At 35.2% G+C, this 22,050-nt stretch overlaps 1 protein-coding gene, 1 long non-coding RNA gene and 1 other non-coding gene across 10 annotated transcripts in view; all 3 read right to left on the minus strand.

Moving 5' to 3' along the window:
- Positions 1–22,050, minus strand: part of KANSL1L (KAT8 regulatory NSL complex subunit 1 like) — a 108,242-nt gene that overhangs the window by 30,884 nt on the left and 55,308 nt on the right. For all 8 annotated transcript variants that reach the window (XM_036319070.1, XM_036319071.1, XM_036319068.1 and 5 more), the window contains exon 6: positions 17,766–17,970. In XM_036319070.1, the coding sequence (XP_036174963.1) occupies positions 17,766–17,970 (205 nt within the window). The remainder of the gene's footprint in view (positions 1–17,765; positions 17,971–22,050) is intronic.
- Positions 6,741–9,418, minus strand: LOC118661263. The gene is made up of 2 exons (XR_004969240.1): positions 9,286–9,418; positions 6,741–7,889 (listed from the first exon to the last, which is right to left on the minus strand). It is a non-coding gene; the product is annotated as an uncharacterized LOC118661263 (long non-coding RNA).
- Positions 12,031–12,135, minus strand: LOC118662290. Its single transcript, XR_004969681.1, has one exon. It is a non-coding gene; the product is annotated as a U6 spliceosomal RNA (small nuclear RNA).

The following is a 22,050-nucleotide window of genomic DNA, read 5'->3' on the forward strand; positions in this document are numbered from 1 at the left end:
TTGGCCATTCACTTTTCCTTCTTTGGGGAAATACATATTTTGATGATTTTTTTTATTGAGATGTCTTTTACTTATTGATTTTTAAGTTCACTTTACACACTCTAGAAAGTTTCAAATCATTTTGTGTTCTGTATGTCGCTCCCTGGCTGAGCTTCTTTTCGCTTTCTTTGTTGTACTTTTTGATCAAGAGACCTTCTTGACGTAAATGTTTCCTTTTATAAATATTGATAACAGTGGCGCCAGGACCATTCAAAGAGGGAAAATAGTCTTAACAAATGGTGCTGGGACAACCGGATATTCACAATTAGGAAACAGAAAAATGAAGTTGAACTCTTACCTAACACCATAAATAAAAATTAACTCAAAATGAATCAGCGACTTAAGTATGAGAGCTTACAGCCATACATATCTTAGTAGAAAACAGAGGCAAATCTTCACTATCTTGAATTAAGCAATGGAGTCTTAGTTATGGCACCAAAAGCACACACACACACAAAAAACAAAACAAATAATAGACAATTGGACTTCATCAAAATTAAAAACTTGTGCATTAAAAACATCAGAATCTAAAAAGAAAACCTAAAGGAATGGATTTTTCTACATATCAAGAATATATAAAGAACTCATCTCAATAAAAGGCAAACAACCCAGTTAAAAAATAAGCAAAGGACTTGAACAGACATTTCTCAAAACAAGATATACAAATGGCCAACAAGCACATGAAAATATGCTTAGTATCATGGGTCATTAGGGAAATGCAAATCAAAACCACAATGCGGTACCACATCACACCCACTAGGATGTCTGCAATAAAAATAAAAGCCCAGGAAATAACAAGTGTTGCTAAGGAATAACAAGTGCTATAGAAATTTTGGGAACCTCATACACTGCTGATGGGAATTTAAAATATTTAACTGGTGTGGAAAACAGTTTAGTGATTCCTCAAAAAAGTTAAACAATTACCATATGACACCCCAATTCCATTACTCAGTAGTATGTGTGAAATTTGCCCCCATATTTTAACACAAATAGTAACATGAACTGTTCTATGTCTTGGTTTTTTTCCCTAGTAAACGATACATCTTACACACCTTTTCACATTAGTTTGTATAGAGCTCCCTAATTCTTTTTTATAGATTCCAGTGTATGGATACTCGAATGTATTCAACCAGTTCCTATTGATGAACATTTGGGTTATTTATAGTTTTTGCTTTACAAGAAATGTTGCAATTATTTTATATCATAAATCAATTCACATTTAAAAAGTAACTAATTGAGGTGAAATTCACGTTACATAAAATTAACCACTTTAAAGTTAACAATCCAGTGACCTTTAGTCAATTTACAATGTTGTGCAACCATCATGTCTATCTAGTTCAAAAAATGTTTTATCACTCCAAAGTAAAACTCCTTACCCAATAAGCAATTTCTTCCTACTACCTCACATCCCCAGCCCCTGGCAACCACCAATCTCTCATTATGGATTCATCTATTCTGAATATTTCTTATAAATGGAATTATAAAATATGTGACCTTTTATGTCTGACCTTTTTCACTTAGCACAATGTCTCTGAAGTTCATCCAGACTGTAACATGTATTAGTACTTCATTCTTTTATGGCTGAATAATATTCCAATGTATGTATATACCACTATTTGCTTACAAATTAATGATTAACATTTAGACTATTTCCACCTTTTGGTTATTGTGGATAGTGATGTTATGAACATGTGTGTATAAGTGTTTTTAAATTTTGGAGGGATATACAGGCATACCTGGGAAATATTGTGGGTTTAGATCCAGACCACTACAATAAGGCAAGTATCACAATAAACTGAGTCACACAAATATTTTTATTTTCCAGTGCATGTAAAAGTTACATTTACACTATATTGTAGTCTACTAAGTATGCAATAGCACTATGTCTATAAAAGAAAAAAATGTATATACCTTAATTAAAAAATACTTTATTGCTAAACATGCTAACCAGCTTCAGTAAGTCCTATTTTTTAATTTCTTTGCTGTTGGAGGGCCTTACCTTCAATTTGTTAAAAAAATGCAACACCTGTGAAATGAAATAAAGTGCAGCACAAAACAAGGTATGCCTGTAAATGGAATTTATCCATGTTGTTGCATGTTTCTGTATACATTCATACAATTTCATTATATGAATATATTACAAGTTCATATAATTATAGTTATATGAATAATTCAAACTGGATTCTTTACAGTTTGAAGCTATTATAAACAGTGCTTCCCTGAACATTAATATACATGTCCTGCTGATACACAAAGTCACACACTGTTCTAGGGTATCATTCTAGAACAGGGGTGGGCAAACTTTTTGACTCGAGGGCCACAATGGGTTCTTAAACTGGACCGGAGGGCCGGAACAAAAGCATGGATGGAGTGTTTGTGTGAACTAATATAAATTCAAAGTAAACATCATTACATAAAAGGGTACGGTCTTTTTTTTCAATAGTTTTATTCATTTCAAACGGGCTGGATCCGGCCCATGGGCCGTAGTTTGCCCACGGCTGTTCTAGAAGCATATTCTTAAACTACAAGTATGTTTATTTTCAACTTTACTAGAAAATACCAAACTATTTACCAACATGCTTGGCAATAACTCGCCCACCAGCACTGTTACCACTGCTCTACATCCACAGCAATACTTGATATTTTATTTTTAATAATTTTCTAATCTAGTGGGTGTAAGATAGCATCTTGTTCTTTTAATCTTAAGTTTTTCAAATAACCAACGAGGTGGCCACTTTTTTATATTTGTTGGATGGGCACAGTCTCTTTTTTATGAACGTGGCATGTTCAAATCTTTTGCTCATTTTAAACTGGTTGACATTTTTCTGTTTTAGTAATTCTTCATATTATGACTGAGTTCTATGTTGGTTATGTATGTGGCAAATACCTTTGCCCGTGTAGCTGCTTATGCTTCACTGACTTGAACAGAAATTCTTCATTTTAATGTAGTTAATTTCATAGCTTTATGGTTTATTAAACTATTTTTCTACTTTGAGATCATCATATATTCTGAGGTACCTTCTAAAATGCTTTTTAATGTTTCCTTTTATATTTAATTCTATAATCCACCTCTGGATGGATATTGTACATGGCAAGGGATAGAGATCCTATTGTATTTTTTCCCATATGAATAACCAATTTTACTATCACCATTAAATTAAGAGTATCCTTTCCTGACTGCTCTGTACTACCATCTTCTTAAACCAAGTGTCCATTATATACTGGGTCTATCTCTGAGCTCTCTAAGCTTTCACCGATTATTCTTCTAGCCCTGCACCAATACGACATTGTCTTACCTCCTATAGCTTTAAAATCTGGTAGAACAAGTCCTCCCAATATATTCCTTGACATTGTCACAACTACATTTAAACTTTTGTATTGCCATATAAAATTTTTAAAGAATTTGTCACATTCCAAAACAAACCAAAAACCCCACTACACAAATACACAAAACCACTTTTTGAGATTTTAATAGGCAATGTATTAAAGCTATGAGTCAATATGAAAAGAATTGACTTCTTGCATTATAGCATTCCCATTTACGAATATATGTACCACTTATCTAGATGTTCTTTAATTCCTCTCAATCAAGTCTTATTTCTGTAACAGATCTGTACACCTCTAGCTAGACATAGTACAAAGTACTTCATAAATTTTGAAAATATTGTTAATCGTATCTTTAAAAATTAATTATACTTTTTTTCTGGAAAATAATTTTATAAACTGATTATGAAATCAAATAATTCATGTGTTTATTATCTTGGATTTCCTACAAAATACAACCTACAAATGACCATTTTGATGCTTCCATTATAAACTATACATCTTTTATTGTTTGTCCAACTGTGCTGGATTTCCTTGCAGTAAATGGTGGAATACAAATGACCACAGTGGGAATCCTGTGTCACTCCCAACCTGAAAGGAAAAGCCTTCAGAATTCACCATTAAGTGTGATGTTTAACATACACTTTTGTAGATACCCTTTAAAAAATAAGATTAACAAAGTTACTTTTCTTTCAATGCAGGAAAAGTAGTTCTTTGAGGGAGGTTCATAGATTTACAGGACTACCTCAGGAAACAAGAAAAATTCCAAATTAAAAAACAGCCCTGTCCCAGTGGCTCAGTTAGTTGGAGTGTAGTTCAATACCCAGTCGGAGCACATACAGGAGGCAAACCAATTGATGTTTTTCTCTCTCTCTTCCTTTCCCTCTCTCTAAAAAATATCAATAAAAAACATATCCCCGGGTAAGGATTAAAGAAAAAAAAATAGAAAAGACAAATGAAACTAAATTGTTAAATTGACAAACCTTTGGCGAAACTCATCAAGAAAAAGAGAGCCAAAATAAATGAAAGATAAGTTACAACCAACATCACAGAAATATAATAATTAATGAAAACTATAATCATATGCCAACAAATTCAAAAGTCTAGGAAGAAAAAGATAAATTTCTAGATACATATAACCTTCTAAGACTGAATCAGGAAAAAAAAAAAAAAAAAGAAAACCTAAACAAATTATTAGCAATGAAATTGAAGCAGTAATAAAACTCCCAGCAAATAAAAGTCCAGGGCCAGACAGCTTCACAGGTGAATTCTACCAAACACTTAAAGAACACCTTCATAAAATATTTCAAAAAAGACTGAAGACAAAAAAACAAACTCTTTCAAACTCATTACTTGAAGCCAGCATTAACCTGATATAAAAACCAGACAAAGACATTATAAAAAAAAATTTATAGGCCAATATCCATAATGAACATATATGTAAAAAATTCTCAATAAAATATTAGCAAGTTGGATTCAGCAATAGAAGAAACATAAGTGTTATATATGTAAACTGGTGTAGCCACTATGTAAAATAGTATGGAGATTCCTCCTAAAATTAAAAATAGAACTGCCATATGATATAGAAATTCCACATCTGGGTATTTATCCAAAGAAAATAAAGACACTAATTCAAAAAGATATATGTAACCCTACGTTCATTGCAAGATTACTTAACAACAGCCAAAACATGGAAACAACCTAAGTGTCCACTAATAGATGAGTAAAGAAGGTATAATACATATATATAATGGAATATTACGCAGCCATGAACAAGGATGAAATCTTATGCTCTATGACAGCATAGACTGGCCTAAGAGGGTATTATGCTAAGTAAAGTAAGTCAGACAGAGAAAGACAAATACCATATTATTTCACTTACATGTGAAATCTAAAAAACAACAACAAATGAATAAGTAAAACAAAAACAGACCAATAAATATAGAGAACAAGATGTTATTTGCCAAAGAGGAGGAAGGATGGGGGGGAGGGACAAATGTTTTCTTAAGTCAAAGTTCATTCATGCGTTTATTTTCCAAATATTTGAGGAGTTCCTAAAAAATTACTATTTAAAATCAGTAGTTGAATGGTTTCACCCCAGCAAGCTAGACACTCACTTGGGTGTCATTCATATTCCTGGAAGGAAGGGGATGAGTTCCTCATCCCTGAGTCCCCTGCATCCAGTACAGTAGAGGAGTTTGGTGCACATAAGGATGAACAAATTCATACTATACTCTTTGCCAGAGTGGGAGAAAAAAGTTACTTTCAATTCCAGAGTTTTTATCATGAAAAGACAATATTATCAAATTGTGTTTTCTGTACTATTTAGAGATAATCAATTAATCTTATCTACATACTCACTTTTACCTAAGTAGTAAACTAACTTATTTTTCAATGTTAAAACAATCATGCATCCCTGGTATGAAACCAACTTTGCCAAATTTCATGTGTTGTTGTTGTTTTTATATATTGCTGGGTTTAGTTGTTACCATTTTGTTTAGAATTTTGGCATCCATTAAGAACAGAGACAACCTAAAATTTTCCTTTTCAAAACTATCCCTGTTTATATAAAGAGTATGCTAGACTCAATTTCTTTTCTTCAAGTTTGCATAGGATTGAAATATATTTTCCTTGAGATTACTCAGTGGCATTCACTGTTCAATTCAGTTAAGTCATCTGAATCTCAAGTTTTCTTTTGAGAATTTAAATATAGATTCAATTTTTTTAAATGGTTATGAACTATTTAGGTGTTCTATTTTTTTATCATTAACTTTAACAAATGGTTTTAGAAAAATATTAAGCAGTATTCAAACTAGTACTGGCTTAGTTTCCTTCAGACTTTTTTTAAATTTTAGTATTTTTCAAATACAGTTTACATTCAATATTAGTTTCAGGTGTACACCATAGTAATTAGATAACCATATTCTTTACAAAGTGTTCCCTAAGATCTTTAAGACAGTAAAAATATATTATTCCTATTTTCTAAGCAACTCCTGCATTGCATATGCAAGTGATCAATAAATCACTGCACTCATTTATGTATTTATAAATTACTTTCTAAATAACAGAGAAAGTAAATGTCATTTTAACATGTTAATGTTGATGTGACACCTTAGTCCATGAATAGCAAATAATATAGCACGTCTGTTATTAGTCCTTCCTCATTTATGGCAAACATTAATAATTAATCATAGCCCTCCCCCAAACCCGATACCAACATCTTTCTCAAGCAGAGCTTCAGGTGGCCAACAGCTACTACCAATCAGTTTCAGTAGGTAAGAAAGATGGGGAATATCTGTTATTCTTTCAAATATTTCTCCTTTATACACCACATAAAGGAGCATGGGCTATAAAAAAATAATCAAGGACCACACAAGTTTAAAGCAATGATTTAAGGTTTGTTTATTTAGGTTCTGAAACATATGTTATACTCATCCACTTCACAATGAGTTTACAGAATTATAAATCAGATGACACTGAGAGCCAGATTTGGCTCATGTTCTACTGCTAGGTAATCCCTAAATAATGTAAGTATTAATTACCATTAAGACTTGACTTGGGCATTTTACAAAGTGGACTAAGCAATATCATAATTTGCTGTGCCTCTTCGTCCTCTCCTCTTTAAATTTTTTCTTTCATCATATTAAGTCAGTTAAAAAGACTAGTCATTTCTTCTTTGAAATGTTTTTAATATCTGTCCATTTCATTCACTCTTTATAACCTTACATCTGGACTACTGTAGTAGCCTCCTAATTGATCTGTTTTCCATTCTCTTCCCTGAGCATGTTGCCCTATTAAAAGGAACTAAGTCAATCTTTCAAATATATTGATCATATCACCTCCCACACCACAACCATCACTGACTCAATTCCTCAGTGCTCTCATAATCATGGTACCATTATCATCGTTGTTGTCATTCACATTTGATGAGGAGTTATATGCCAGACATTGGGCTAGGTACATTTCTTATTAATATCAACACAACTCTATAAAGTAGACCTATTTTTTCTTATTAATGTGTGATCTTATTAATATCAACACAACCCTATAAGGTAGACCTATTTTTTCTCTTTATTGCTTGATTCAGCTGATGTCTTCAATTGGGGTTACCTAGCCCTCAATACAGACCCCAAGTGAAAGACTGCTTAATGGTGACAAATTCCTCCCATCCCTGTAGTATGTATTCCTCTTTGCGGCAACCACCTTCTATCGGTGGAGTCTATTTCTCCATCCCCTTGAACCTGGGCTGGCCACTTGACATGCTTTGACCTACACAATGCAGTAGAAATGATGTTACTGAGATCCAGGGCCTAGTCCTTGAGAGACTTGCAGCTTCCTCCTGGCCATCATGAAGCACTGTCCCAAAGGGCATGTAATAAGGCCATTCTAGCTAGCTATTGCAGGATGAGATGTCACAGGAAGAGAACTAAGTCTCCTCAGCCAACAGCCAACACTACCTGCTGGGAGAGCAGGTGAGGGAACTTCTTCCAGCTCCAGCACACTGTAGCCACATGAAGGCAGCCCTACTTTTATGGATGAAAAAAACAAGGCAGTAAGTGATTTTCACAATACTACACACTATTAAGAAGTAGAACTAAGATTTTATCTAAATAATGTGTTTTCCAGAATTCATGCATAAAACCACTAAAATGCGCTGCCTCCCCATAGAAAATAATTTGTAGGCTCTTTAGGATTTGGTATTTATATATTTACAATTACATAAAACATTTTCTCAAAGATACAATGTTATAAATGCTATAAATGTAATTCAAGAAGGGACTGAAGAAGCATATTATGGCCAAAGAAACTTTTGTTTAATCTGTAATTGCAAATGAAATTACACTTAAAGAAAGCTATTAGCCACATTACACTGTAAGACTTTTATACTAGAATGCTATTCTGGAGAACATGTCCGTATCTTAAATGTGCCTACCAATGCATTTTCCTAAATCTAAAGATATTACTATTCTGTAGGTAATCAAGTAATATGATGCCACGCATAAAAGAACAGATTCTCTAAGAATAAAGTGTCTTTATAATGAATAGGCTCAAAGGCTCAAACAGTAAAAGATGTAATGCAGCTATATGCTATAAGAATAAAAAAGCAAAAAAAAAAAAAATTAAAATAGCTTTAGACACAACATGGAGTTTTAACAATTGTTGCTGTGGATTGAGATTTCAGAAGAAACAGTCTGAAACAGTTCACAAAATATTCAGATCCCATGTTTTACTCAAGCTAATGAAAGAAGTAGAGTTAAGACAGCACTAGCACTGAAAACTGTAATTTATGCTTTATTTAAATAGTGCTATATGTGTCTTTTCATTCCACTTTGTGCTTCAGTTTCCCATATTAAATGGGTTATAAATATTAAGAAATGTATATAAAGTATTTGTAAGTTAAAATAGTACCTGGCATATGATAATTGCTTAATAAATATTAGTTATTATTTGACATCCTCACTGGAGATTATTGTAAAAAGGGCAAAATCAAGTGAAAATACATACTTATAGCCCCATCTCTGTGCCTGACTTCTGCTAAGACGGTTAATCTGATCCCTGAGTCACATGCCTAATCGCTCCAGCAAAAGTTTGTCCAGCCACACCCTCGAATTCTTTCCGGAGCATGCCATTAACATTTTTTGCAACAGGATGAGAATTTTCCAAATTATCAAGTTCTGGTTCCTTTTTGCTCAACAATTCCTTCCTGAATCTATCAATTTCTTCTCATATTTTACTATAAGCAAGAAAAAATCAGGAGTGCAAATTCCACACTATGCTTGATAATTTCCTCAGCTAACTATCCAAGAATTCAATGCTTACTAGTCCTATTTTCCACTTAAAAGTGGAATAATTATTCAGCCATGTTATAACAGGGACCACCTTTCTTCCCCGTCCTAATAACATTTCCTTCAGAAATCTTACCAGAAGCACTTTTAGCATTCGTATTTCGAGTAACATTCCATTCATGATGTCAAATCCTATCTAATAAAAGAGAAACATGGTAATTGGCGTACGACCGCTACCCTTCCCATTGGCTAATCAGGGCAATATGCAAATTAACTGTCAGCCAAGATGGCGGCCGGCAGCCAGGCAGCTTGAAACTAACATGAGGCTTGCTTGCTTCAGTGACGGAGGACTCCAATATTCCCCGCCTGCCGCTGCAGGCCTCTCAGCTGCAAGCAACTATGTAACAAACATAGAAGCTAAACAAAACCCCAGAAACCTGCCGGGCTTCAGCCAGCAGGATCGCAACATTGTAAGCAAAGGCCAGAAACCTACTTTCAGCAGCGGAGGCCTAAGAGCTGGAGCCAGGCCTCAAAGCTAAAGCTGGCACAGAATAAAAAAGAAAAAAAAGAAAAAAAGGAGCGGTTAAGAGCTTCAGTCACCCCCAGCCTGAAAACAGCCCTCAGCTCCTCACCCAGACTGGCCAGGCACCCCAGTGGGGACTCCCACCCTGAAGGGTGTGTGACCAGCTGCAAACAGCCATCATCCCCTCACCAAGGCTGGCCAGGTACCCCAGTGGGGACCCCCACCCTGAAGGATGTGTGACCAGCTGCAAACAGCCATCATCCCCTCACCCAGGCTGGCCAGGCACCCCAGTGGGGACCCCCACCCTGATCCAGGACACCCTTCAGGGCAAACCAGCTGGCACCCAACCATGCACCAGGCCTCTATCCTATACAGTAAAAGGGTAATATGCCTCCCAGCACCGGGATCAGCGTGACAGGGGGCAGCACCCAAACCCCCTGATCACCCTGCGGCTCTGTGTGTGACAGGGTGCAGCGCCCCAACCCCCTGATCGGCCCTGCTCTGTGTGTGACAGGGTGCGGCGCCCCAACCTTCCCCCCCCCACCCCCCCACGGGCCCTGCTCTGTGTGTGACGGGGTAGAGCCATAACCTCTCCATCGGCCCTGCCCTGAGTGTGAGAGTGGCGGCACCCCAACCCCCTGATCAGCCCTGCTCTGTGGGTGATAGAGGGCGGCGCCCCAACCCCCTGATGGGCCCTGCTCTGTGCGTGACAGGGGGCAGCGCCCCAACCCCATGATTGGCCCTGCTCTGTGTGTGACAGGGGGTGGTGCCGCAACCTCCCCATCGACCCTGCCCTGAGTGTGACAGGATGGTGCCCCAACCCCCCAATCGGCCCTACCCTGAGCGTGACTGAGGGTGGAATCACAACCTCCCGATTGCCCTGCTCTGTGTATGATAGGGGGTGGCACCCCAACTCCCCAATCGGCCCTGCTCTGAGCCCGACCAGGGGCTGCACCTAGGGATTGGGCCTGCCCTCTGCCACCCAGGAGCAGGCCTAAGCCAGCAGGTCATTATCTCCCGAGGGGTCTCAGACTGCGAGAGGGCACAGGCCGGGCTGAGGGGCCCCCCTCCCCCCTGAGTGCACAAATTTTTGTGCACCGGGCCTCTAGTGTATTCTATAAGATGATAGCACCTTTGCTGTCTATCCTCCTCACTTCTCTCTCTCTCTCTGTATACACACACACACACACAGACTTGTGAGAGAGAAAAACATTGATTTGTTGTTCCACTTATATATGCACTCATTGGTTGATTCCTGCATGTGCCCTGAGAGGGGACACAAAGCTGTAACCTTCCAGTTTTAGGTTACTTTTTAAAGCAGTACCCTACTTCCTACTAAGAAACTCAGTATTAGTTTCCTAGGGTTGCTATAACAAATTGTCACAAATTGAGTGCCTTAAAACCATATAAATTAATTTCTCATAGTTCTGGAGGCCAGAAGTCCAAAAGTAAGGTGTTGGCAGAACTGCACTCCTTTGGAAGTATACAGGGAAGAAATGTTCATCTATTTCAGCTTCTGGTGGCTCCTGGCATTCCTTGGCTTGTGGTAGTATAACTCCAATCTCTATCTCCATCCTCACATGGATTTCTTATCTGTCTCTGTGCCTCAATCTCTCTCCTTCCTCTTAGAAGGACACCAGTCACACAATTCCGGGCCCATCCAAATCTAAAATGATCTTATTTCAAGATCATTAACTTAATTACATCTACCAAGACCGTATTTTCAAATAAGGTCACTGTATTAGTTTGCTAATGACCATAACAAAGTACCACATCTGCATGGTTCACACAAGAAAAATATACTGTTTCATAGTTCTGGAGGCTAGAAGTCAGATGAGGGTGTCAGCAAGATTGGTTTTTGGAGGACTGTGAAGAATCTGTCCCATGCTTCTCCCCTAACTTCTGGTTTCTGCTGCCAATCATTGGTGCACCTTGATTTGTAGAAGAATAACTCAGTCTTCATCTTCAGACAGCATTCACCCTATGTGCATGCATCTGTGCCCAAATTTTGTTTTTTATAAGGACACCCGTTATATTGAATTAGGGTCCACCCTAATCACCTCATCTTAACTAATTATTTCTGCAACAACACTATTTTAAAATAAGTTCATATTCTGAGGTACTAGGGGTTAGGACTTCAATATATAAGTTCTGGGGGACACAATGCAACCCTACCCATATTTCATTCCACTATCTTTTGGCTTGCATGGATGGTTTCTTTCTTTTTAAAGTTAAATTTTATTTATCAATTATAGTTTACATTCAATATCACTTTGTATTACTTTCAGATATACAACATAGTGGTTAAACTTTACAAGGTTTTCCCTGATATTTCCAGTACCCAGCTGGAACCATGCATAAAAATAATAACGCATCACACATTTGCCTGTCAACCTTGTGCAGACGCCATGCTGATCTTCTCTGTACCATTACAATTTTAGTATGTATGCTACCAGAGAGCACGCCTTCATGGATTTTTATGAGATGACAGCTGTAAGTCTTACCCTTTTTTTATTACAGGTAAGATATTTTTATTTCTATTTTCAAGATTTTCCCTATCTCTTGTCTTCTGGAGTTTGACTATGTTATGCCTTGGTGTTTATTTTTTGGTATTTATCCTGCTTGATGTTCTGCTTCCTATATATGTGGTTTGTTGCTTGTCATAAACTTTGGACAATTCCCAGCTACTATTAATTCAAGTAGTTTTTCTGCTCCATTCTCTTCTAGTCCTCCTGGTATTTTAATTACACATTTGATACAACAGTTGAAATTGCCCCAAAATTCTTGGATGTGCTGTTCTGTTTTTTGTTGTTGTTTCCCCTTCCATTTTGTCTTTTCATATTAGTTTGTAAAGTTTCTGTTAACCTATCTAAGCTTGCTGATTTTTTCCTCAGCCATGTCCAGTCTACTGATGAGCCCATGAAAGGCATGCTTTATTTAGGTTACAGTGTTCTTGATTCTAGCATTTACTTTTGACTCTTAAGAGTTTCCATCTTTCTGCTTACATTACCATCTGTTCTTGCATGTTTTATACTTTTTCCATTAAAGATTTTAACATATTAATCATAGTTAAGAGAATGCTAACATCCTGGTCATAGTTGAGCCTGGTTCTAAATGATTTGTTTCTTCAGTAAGTTTTTCCTAGCATGCCTTATAATTTTTTGTTGAAAGCTATGATGTATCAAGCAATAGGACTGAGACAAATAGACCTTGAGGTGTTAAATTAATCTGGCTAACAGTGGGACTGTTTTTAATGTCTGGTAGGTGCCAGAGGCCTCACATTCCTTTAGTGTCCTTGCTTTTGTCTCCCCTGTTGACTTTTGAACTTCTTAAGTACCCCTCCTCCTCAGAGTGTATGCCTTACAGCTGTAACCCACTATTACACTGGAGTCCTGTTGGTGTGTGGTTAAGTATGTGTATGGGGGGGGGGGGGAGCATATCTACCACAGCAGCATAATCTAGTATAATCCTATGATTAAATCTCAGTCTTGGAGTGGCCTGTGACCTTAACAACTGTTTATTTTTCACTCCTATTCCAAATCAGTTGAGAAAGAAAGGCTACCGGGGCAGGAGTGGGAGAAATGCTCTTCTTCCAAGAGTAAGGTTCTGATAAAATCTTTTCACCTCAAGAGTAAGCCTTGTTAAGGCCAATTCTCTGGGTTTGTTTCATACAGGTACTTCCTTCCATGTCAGAGCCACTAGGGATCATTCTTAGGTCTTCACTGTGAGAGCTTAGTGGGTTGCCTAGAAGTAAAGCCCATGAAAGTGTGGGGGCTTCCAAACAGTGTGGTCTCTAGGAGTTTTCACTCTCAAGCTAGTCTGCACTCAGCATCCTGCAATTCATCAAAATTACCATTTTTTTATATGTAATACCTTAATCAATAAAGAAAAAAATAGTGGAAAAAAATTACCATTTAAGTGTTCTACCAATTACTTCAGGGCTACTGTGGCTTCTGCTCCAGTAAGGTAAGAGGACCTTGGCTGTGACTCTCTGAATTTGCTACTCAATTCTCTTATGAGTCTCTAAATTTTAGAGTCTAAAAAGTCCTGCTCTGCCGAAACCGGTTTGGCTCAGTGGATAGAGTGTCGGCCTGCGGACTGAAAGGTCCCAGGTTCGATTCCGGTCAAGGGCATGTACCTGGGTTGCGGGCACATCCCCAGTAGGAGATGTGCAGGAGGCAGCTGATCGATGTTTCTCTCTCATCGATGTTTCTAACTCTCTATCTCTCTCCCTTCCTCTCTGTAAAAAATCAATAAAATATATTTTTAAAAAATAAAAAAAAATAAAAATAAAAAAAAAATAAAAAGTCCTGCTCATGTCTTTAATAATATGATAATTTTGGGGGGAGGGGTAATTTATACATTGTTGTTGTAATGAGAGTGATGATCAGGCAACCATATGCTACCTAAGAGCAAAGACTCCCACCGCTCTCCATCACCCTTATATAAGCTTCTTTCAACCAGTGCTCCAGTAGAGTTAAGTGCTATAGAAAATTATCTTAAAATTTTTTTTTCATTTCTTCCAAGAATGCTACATTGCTAGTACCATTCTAGGCACACAGAAACTAGTTTATTATATAAAATAAATGACTTAGCTATTTTATCCCTTCACATTTCAATGTGTATTTCTTAGAATAAGGATATTTTCTTACATAAAAGCAAATCACAATGAGGAAATTCAACATTGATACAGTATTTTTATATAATCTACCACCAATAGTCTAGCTTTGTCAATTGTCCTAATAATTTTTCCCCTCCAAAAGCATTCTGATTTGGATCATATATTCATTTGGTTATCATGATTTTTTTAGTCTTTCTTTCAATCTCTAACAGTTCCTCAGGCTTCGTTGGCTTTCATGGCACTAACATTTTTTAAAGAATACAGGCCAGTTGTCATTTTTAATAGCATATTTCTGGTTTTGGCTTTGTCTGATGTTTCCTCATGATTACATCCAGGTTATGTATCCCTGGCCGGAATAGTACACAGCAATATTGTATCCTTAGTTTTGATCACTCAAGCAAGGTTATCATCTGGATCTCTACCATGTAGTTAAAACCTTGCAAACATCTTGCTCCTCATCAAACCTTTCCATCCTGACCCCAGATTTTTCATCCATTTATGATGCTTGCCCAATCAATCTTTACCATGATTACTGCAATGATTCTCTAATTTCACTGCTCACTCCACATTTATTAATCAGCATTCTACTATATGCTAAAGTCCACCCATTCCCCTTTTTATCTCTCTCTCACTCTCTTTCATTAGTATGGACTAATGGCTCCTATTTTCCCAATACTTCATTACTATCCATAGTTATTTGGATGCTCAAATAGTCCCTAATTTGACCAATGAAAGCCTCCTTAAACTAGCTCCTGGCTTCTTTTGATATACCCCCATCTTTTCTCTTTTTTTTTTTTTTTGAGCACTTTGTCTTTTCTGATAACACCTAATATCTTCTTTTACCCAGCCCCAAAATCAGCCATTTCTCCTGGTTCCTTTCAGTAGGGAATGGTATTAGTGCCAGATGTACTCACTGCTATTAGGGTAGTTTGAATCTGGACCCGTCATATCCAATTTGGTAGCCATTATGCACCTGTGGCTATTTAAATCAAAATTTAAAAAAAATTAAAAATACAGTTTCTCAGTTGTACTAGCCACATTTCATGTGCTCAGTAACAACATGTATTTAATAGCTATTGTATAAGACAGCACCAATATTTATAGAACATTTCCAGCATTACAGAAAGTTCTATTGGACATTACTGTTCTAGACCCCTTCACAAGGCAAATTTAGGCAACACAAGCACATAAACACACATACTCATAAGTTTTCACTCTCCATTACCTTTTAAATATCTTCCTATGTCCCTCTACATTAATTCTTTCTCATAGTAAATAATTATTTGTTGAGCATATACTATTGGGTAGTTACTGTTCAAGGCCCTGTATATTTAGAAATGTACATCTCTTTTCTCTAAAAAATTAAATGTAATGAGAAGATAAAAATAAATGATTATAATAAAAAATGTATTATAATAATACAGGATGTTACATCAATATATACCCCATAGTGGGAATGTCAAGAAAGACTTCCTGAGAGAAATTACATTAAGTTTAGAAAGGTAAATAAATATTAACCTGGAAATTTTAGGATAATTTTTGGGTGGGGGTATTTGCTATTCTCCATCAGTATTTTTCGTCTCTGTTCCAATTATTCATTTAAAATGCTTTCTTTATCTCCCCCATACCTTGTCAAAATTCTGTTTATCTTTGCCAATCTTTTATGATGCATTTCTTAGTACCTCTGACCAGACAAAGCCCAACCCAAACATATACTGTCTTTACTGATTTCTAGTACACAAAAGATCTGGTTTATTTTTGTTGTTATTAATGTAATGGGTAAGAACATGGTCTTAAAATCAGACTTATTGCTTACTAGCTGTGTGACCTTGGGCAAGCTACTTAATGTCCCTAAAACTCAATTTCTGCATGCAAAGGAGGGATTAATAATAACCCATAGTTAAATGTTTGAGGATTAAATAAAACAACGTATTGAACATTCTTAGCACTGTGACTGGGATATGCAAATTATATGGTCTACTAGTAATAATAATCTTACACTTGTTTCTTTTTTTGCTAGAAGTTTTAAATTTGTTCACACCTTTCTATTCCAATTTTTACATTATCAAGGCACACAAACACACATATGTATTTTAATAACATCTAGCAAATCCCCTAAATTATTAAGATTCTTTCCAGTCCATATATTATGGCATAGTCACATGTAAAATATTGTTGATAGACAATTCTATTTGTAACTACAAAATTACAAAATCAATTTCAAAAATGTTATTTACCTATTGCTTGCAGCAACTTTAAATAAAAAAACATTAAATATGACTTCATATATAAGATCATTAAATAAAAATATATTCCCACTTGTAAATTCTGAAATAAAACAAATATTTTCAAATTGGTGGAGCATACTAATAATAACTGCTACTAAATAATAAAAATCAATCTATTAATAAAAACCGATTTGTCAGAATCCACATTCCTACTTATAATTGAATCCTACAAAGCCATATTTATAATTGGTTACTAATGAAATAAAGCATCTTGATTTTTATACAAATATATTTTAAATACTTAATGTAGTCATAGAAACAATATTAAGTGACAGCATCAAGATGAATTTCTTTCCTTTGACATACTCTTTAAAAATATAATGGGGGAAAAAGCATGTCATATAAGAACTAGAGATAACTTCTTTTGCCCTTCATCACAGTTTGTTTAAGTATGCATTGAGAGATATATCCCTGACATTTTGCTAATAAATGAATACTATGTTTTTCAAAATAAATGCTTTTAAAAAATATATTTTATAATTTTTAGAAAGAGGGTTAGGGAGAGGGAGAGAGAAAGAGCAACATCAATATGAGAGTGAGACATCAATTGGCTGCCTCCTGAACACTCCCTACCAGGGATGGAGCCTAGAGGCATGTGCCCTGACCAGGAATTGAACCAGCAGCCCTTTGGTGCATGGAATGACGCCCAAGTAACTGAGCCACAATGGCCAAATGTTTTTAATGAAGTATATTTTATTTGTAAAAAGTCTATGTATGGACATAAAAATTGCACTGTTTACAGTTAGTCTAGAAAAAGGAAATGGAATGCTCACCAGGGTTAACAATTACCAAACCTAGACAGAGAGCAATGCCATTTCCTCCAAAATAACTGACAGCTATGAAGATTTTGCTTATTTTTCTTTACTAAGGAAAAAAATATGTGGTTTTCCTTATTACCCCTACCCATAAAATTTAAAAAATAATCTTGATATGTAATTTTCCTTCAAGTTAGTTTTAGTAGTCAATTTTTAAAAATGGGGATGTGAGAAATTCAGAATACACTGCTGTTTAAAAATTATTAAATTCCACTAATACACTGTCAATACCTATTATGTCACTTATATACTATATGTTTAAAACTTTCTACATGTAATTATTCTAAATAACCGTGCACAATCCATATCCTTTTGTACATGAAATATATTGATGGTAAAAGAGTTCATGTTTCCTAAAGGCAAACTTACCTGCGGAGTCCAATACAAAGTAGGGCTCAATCTGTAGAGTTTTCTTTTGTGGAAACTCTGAAGTGGCCTTGTTCGAGCTGCTGTACTCATGACAGTCAAGGATGGAGATTTCAATCTTGTCCTGTCTTTTCTCCTTTTCTTACTGTGCTTCTGGTTAAGTAACCAGCTACTCGAGGAAGAGAGCTCATCTAAATTCTCTGAAGTACTGAAATGCCATGAAATAATTGGGGAGTGGAGGGAATAAAACAAAACAAACAAACAAACAAAAAAGACAAAGAAAACTAAATGTAAATTGCCTTAATCTATTATGACAGAAGAGTATTAATTTTAGCCAACTTTGTGGTAACAATTGGTGAAAGAATCTATATGAATGGGAAATTACATATTCAAGTTGTGGAAATAATTTCTATTTCTATTTTCTCCTGCAAAACAAATATCCCATAGGTTAGAAATGGTCACATGGGTTCTCCAGTACTTCATGTATGTTACATTGGTGTTGTAACTATTTAAATCTAATGATTTTTGCATATGGGTGAAATTACATAGGATTGTAAGTTTAAAATAGTGCTCATCTCATCACTGCATTAGTTGCTCTTAAGCACTACATACAATTCCAGTGAATTTTGAAACAAAAATGCAATCCTACTATATTTAGGATTTTCTTAAACTTCTAATGATACAGAAGTCATAATTATAAAATAATGAAACAGATCACACAAAGTACATTTAGAAAGCATATTAATTTTATAATTGTTCTTCAAATTAATTTTTAAACATTGTATTTAAATATTTTAAAGCTCAGAACCGCAGGAGGAAGTTAATGTTTATACCATACAAATTTAACTTCCTTTATATCAGTACATATATAAAAATAATTAAGCTTTTCAGGTACTACAATATACCAATTTCAACCTTACTGACATAGACAGAAGCTAGTCAATTTAGTATTCTCAAATCAACAAGTGAATCTGCTATATGTGATATATAAGTCTAATCAATATCTAAGTTCTAAATGTGCTATTTAGTTCAAATAGAATCAATATTTAATGATAAATATAAGATGTGGTTTCTCTATAGCAATATTACTGGTTTTAAATCAAATTTATGGTTGCTATAAAATATTCTATTAGCTTGTGGATAAAACAAGTAATTGAAGAATGAGTGACACAGAAATAAGGAACAAAAAACAAAGGTACCTAAATGGCTTATGTTGGTAAAACCAAAGAAAATAATTAAATATGAATTTAGCAACTATCATACATTCAACAAATACATAATTGATTATGCACTATTGGCCAGGTCAGTTTAGGAAAAAGAGCCTATAATAACTATTTCACTTCAAAAATATTAACTTGAGTCTGCAGAAAGCTCTAGTCAATAATGTTTTAAGTCCCAGTTTATAACCACTAACAACTTAGGTCTTAGTTTATAAGACCTAACATAATGCTACTTTCAAATTAATAGGTCCAATATATCCTGATGTTACTTTATGTGAAATACATGTCTTACTATGGAAAATTTTAAGTGCATCACTGCTAAATAACAGTTTTCTTTTGAGAAACCATCCATGGAACTGGGTAACCAGAAGGCGTAGATGATAGCCTTCTATCAAGTTAGGCACTTGGCAGGGCAGGTGGCTGGCACTGAATTAAGTCAAGGTCAGGAAGAAGAGAGGTTTCAGCTGGTAGTTGGTATCAGAGGTGATCAAGTCACAGAGCTAGGATCCAGGAAGGTGAGCATAGATCCAACACTAAAAAAGATTGTTTGTCCAGCAAGTTAGAAACAACTTTAGGAAGATTATAGTGGATCCTTGAAAGAGCTAAGAGCTCTTATTCTAGGAGCCTGAAGCAGTTAACTAACTCTTCTATTTATAACTCTTTCATTGTTGATGAGCCCTTAGTTTCCCCTTGTCACAGGAGGCTTAGTCCTAAAGAAGGTGAGCCACCATCTCCTCTTTGAATGATAACATAAGCTTTTGCACTGGCTAGAGGCTCACAAGCTGATTTAAAGAAAAGCTTGTCATTTGTGTCACTAAATGTTGTATTTTCAACTTTTTTTTTTTATTATATATTTTCAACTTTTTAAGGTAGCTAACATCATAGAAAAAAAAAGTTTAGTTTTATTCTTTTTCTTAATTTAAGTATGTTCCAAGCTGCCGACAATTCATCCTTAGATGACACTAACACTTTTTAACTGCTAAGGATCCTTGTAAAGTGTCATCAAAAGTTACCATTCTCGACCTATACACTGAAAACTACAAAACATTATTAAAAGAAGTCAAAGAAGACACAAAGAAATGGAAAGATATTCTGTCTTCATCGTTTCAAAGAATCAACATAGTTTAAAATGGTCCTATTACCTAAAGCAATATACAGGTTTAGGGCAACCCCATCAAAATCCCAAAGGCATTTTTAAAAGAAGCAGAACCAAAAAATCATCAGGTTTCTATGGAACCACAGAAGACCCTGAATGGCAAAAGCAACCTTGAGAAAAAAAATTTTAAAAAGAACAAAGCTGGAGTATCACACTGGAAGTATTGTTAAATTATATCACAAAATGACAATAAGCAAAACACATGGTATTGACAGAAAAACAGGAACACAGAACAATGGAACAGAATTGAGACTAGAAATAAACTCACATGTATATGTGTGTGTGTGTGTGTGTGTGTGTGTGTGTGTATGTGTGTGTGTGTGTATGCAAATATATAAATGGGCAAATAATTTTTGACAAAGGAACCAAAAACATACTATATAGAGAAAAGAAAGCCTCTTCAATAAATGGTGCTGGGAAAATTGGAAAGCCACATGCAAAAGAATGAAACTAGACTGCTATCTGTCATCATATATTAAAATGAACTTGAAATGGATTAATGACCTAAATATAAGACTTGAAACAATAATCTACAAAGAAGAAAATATAGTGCTAAACTTATGGACCTTGGTCTTAGAGAAGATGTTATGAATTTAGACCTCAAATGCAAGGGAAGTAAAAGCAAAAGTAAATTAATGGGACTATATCAAACTTAAAAGCTTCTGCATAGCAAAAGAAACTACCAACAAAATAAAAAGGCAATGAACTGAATGGGAGAAAATATTTGCAAACAATACCTCCAATAAGTGGATGATATCCAAATATATATAAAGAACTCATATAACTCAACACCAAAAAACCCAAAACAATCCAATTAAAAAATGGGCAGAAGACCTGAACACTTTTCCCAAGAAGACATACAAATGGCCAACCAATTTATAAAAAGATGCTCAACATTAAAAATAAGCATTTTTGCATATGTTACATACTTCCTATACACGTAATTTTTTAATAGTTACATGACATTCCATCCAGTGGTTATATAACATTCCCTATATACATTTATTTAAACATTCCCTATAGCATTGGGTTTTAGACTTATTTTAATAGAGGTAAAAAGAAGAAAGCAATTTTTTCCCTACTGCCATTACTTTAAAAATACAGCAGGGGATGTTTTGTTTTCTTACTGATGTTCTGTACATCTCTAATACAATCACTAATGTCATTCATATGCACCTAAAATTATGTTGAAAATTTCAACCTGGAATGGGCTGCTAACAAATGATGTTTTCTCATAAGTGAGAAGTAACTATAAAATAGTATGAGGGTAAAAGAATTACTTTATATGTGATTAGTTTGCCAGTTTAACTGCAGTTTTTCAATTAGGATACCCAATTAGAAAGAATGGCTGCATTTCGTGCAGTAATTGCCATTAGTGGAAATAAATAACATGGCAGTGATTCACTAAAATTTAATTTCATATCATATTCTGGGACTCATTAAAGCAAAACAAACAGCAGCAGCAACAATAAAAATCTAGACATTATTTCAAGCAGAAATTCACTTTCTCTGAGATAATACCCCAGAGGGTAAACAAGGATCCATTTACAACATTTTATTTTCATTTTAGAGTCTGAGATCTAAAAACCAATAACTATCTCTATGATAGTAAAATGTAATGCTTCATTTGTATGAAGACTCAATATTTTCAGTTGCTCTGTTCCTGGTGACTCATCTCAGACCCTGCTGCCAAGATTAACAAAGCCAAAAACAACAATTCTGACTCTGGCAGATACTGCTGCTAAATGAGAAATGGGGGCTGGGAATCAATGACTAACAAGTGGACAAACAGGTGCCCTGGAAAATAATTAACCAAGAGAATTTGCTGTAGCGATTGTGAGAAAGCATCATTAAAATACTTAAAAACTGACCTTAAATACTTTTTAAAATTATGTTATACAGGCAGTTCTAT

The sequence above is a fragment of the Myotis myotis genome, unplaced genomic scaffold (genome assembly GCF_014108235.1).
Source record: "Myotis myotis isolate mMyoMyo1 unplaced genomic scaffold, mMyoMyo1.p scaffold_m19_p_8, whole genome shotgun sequence".
NCBI classification, from domain to species: Eukaryota; Metazoa; Chordata; class Mammalia; order Chiroptera; family Vespertilionidae; genus Myotis; species Myotis myotis.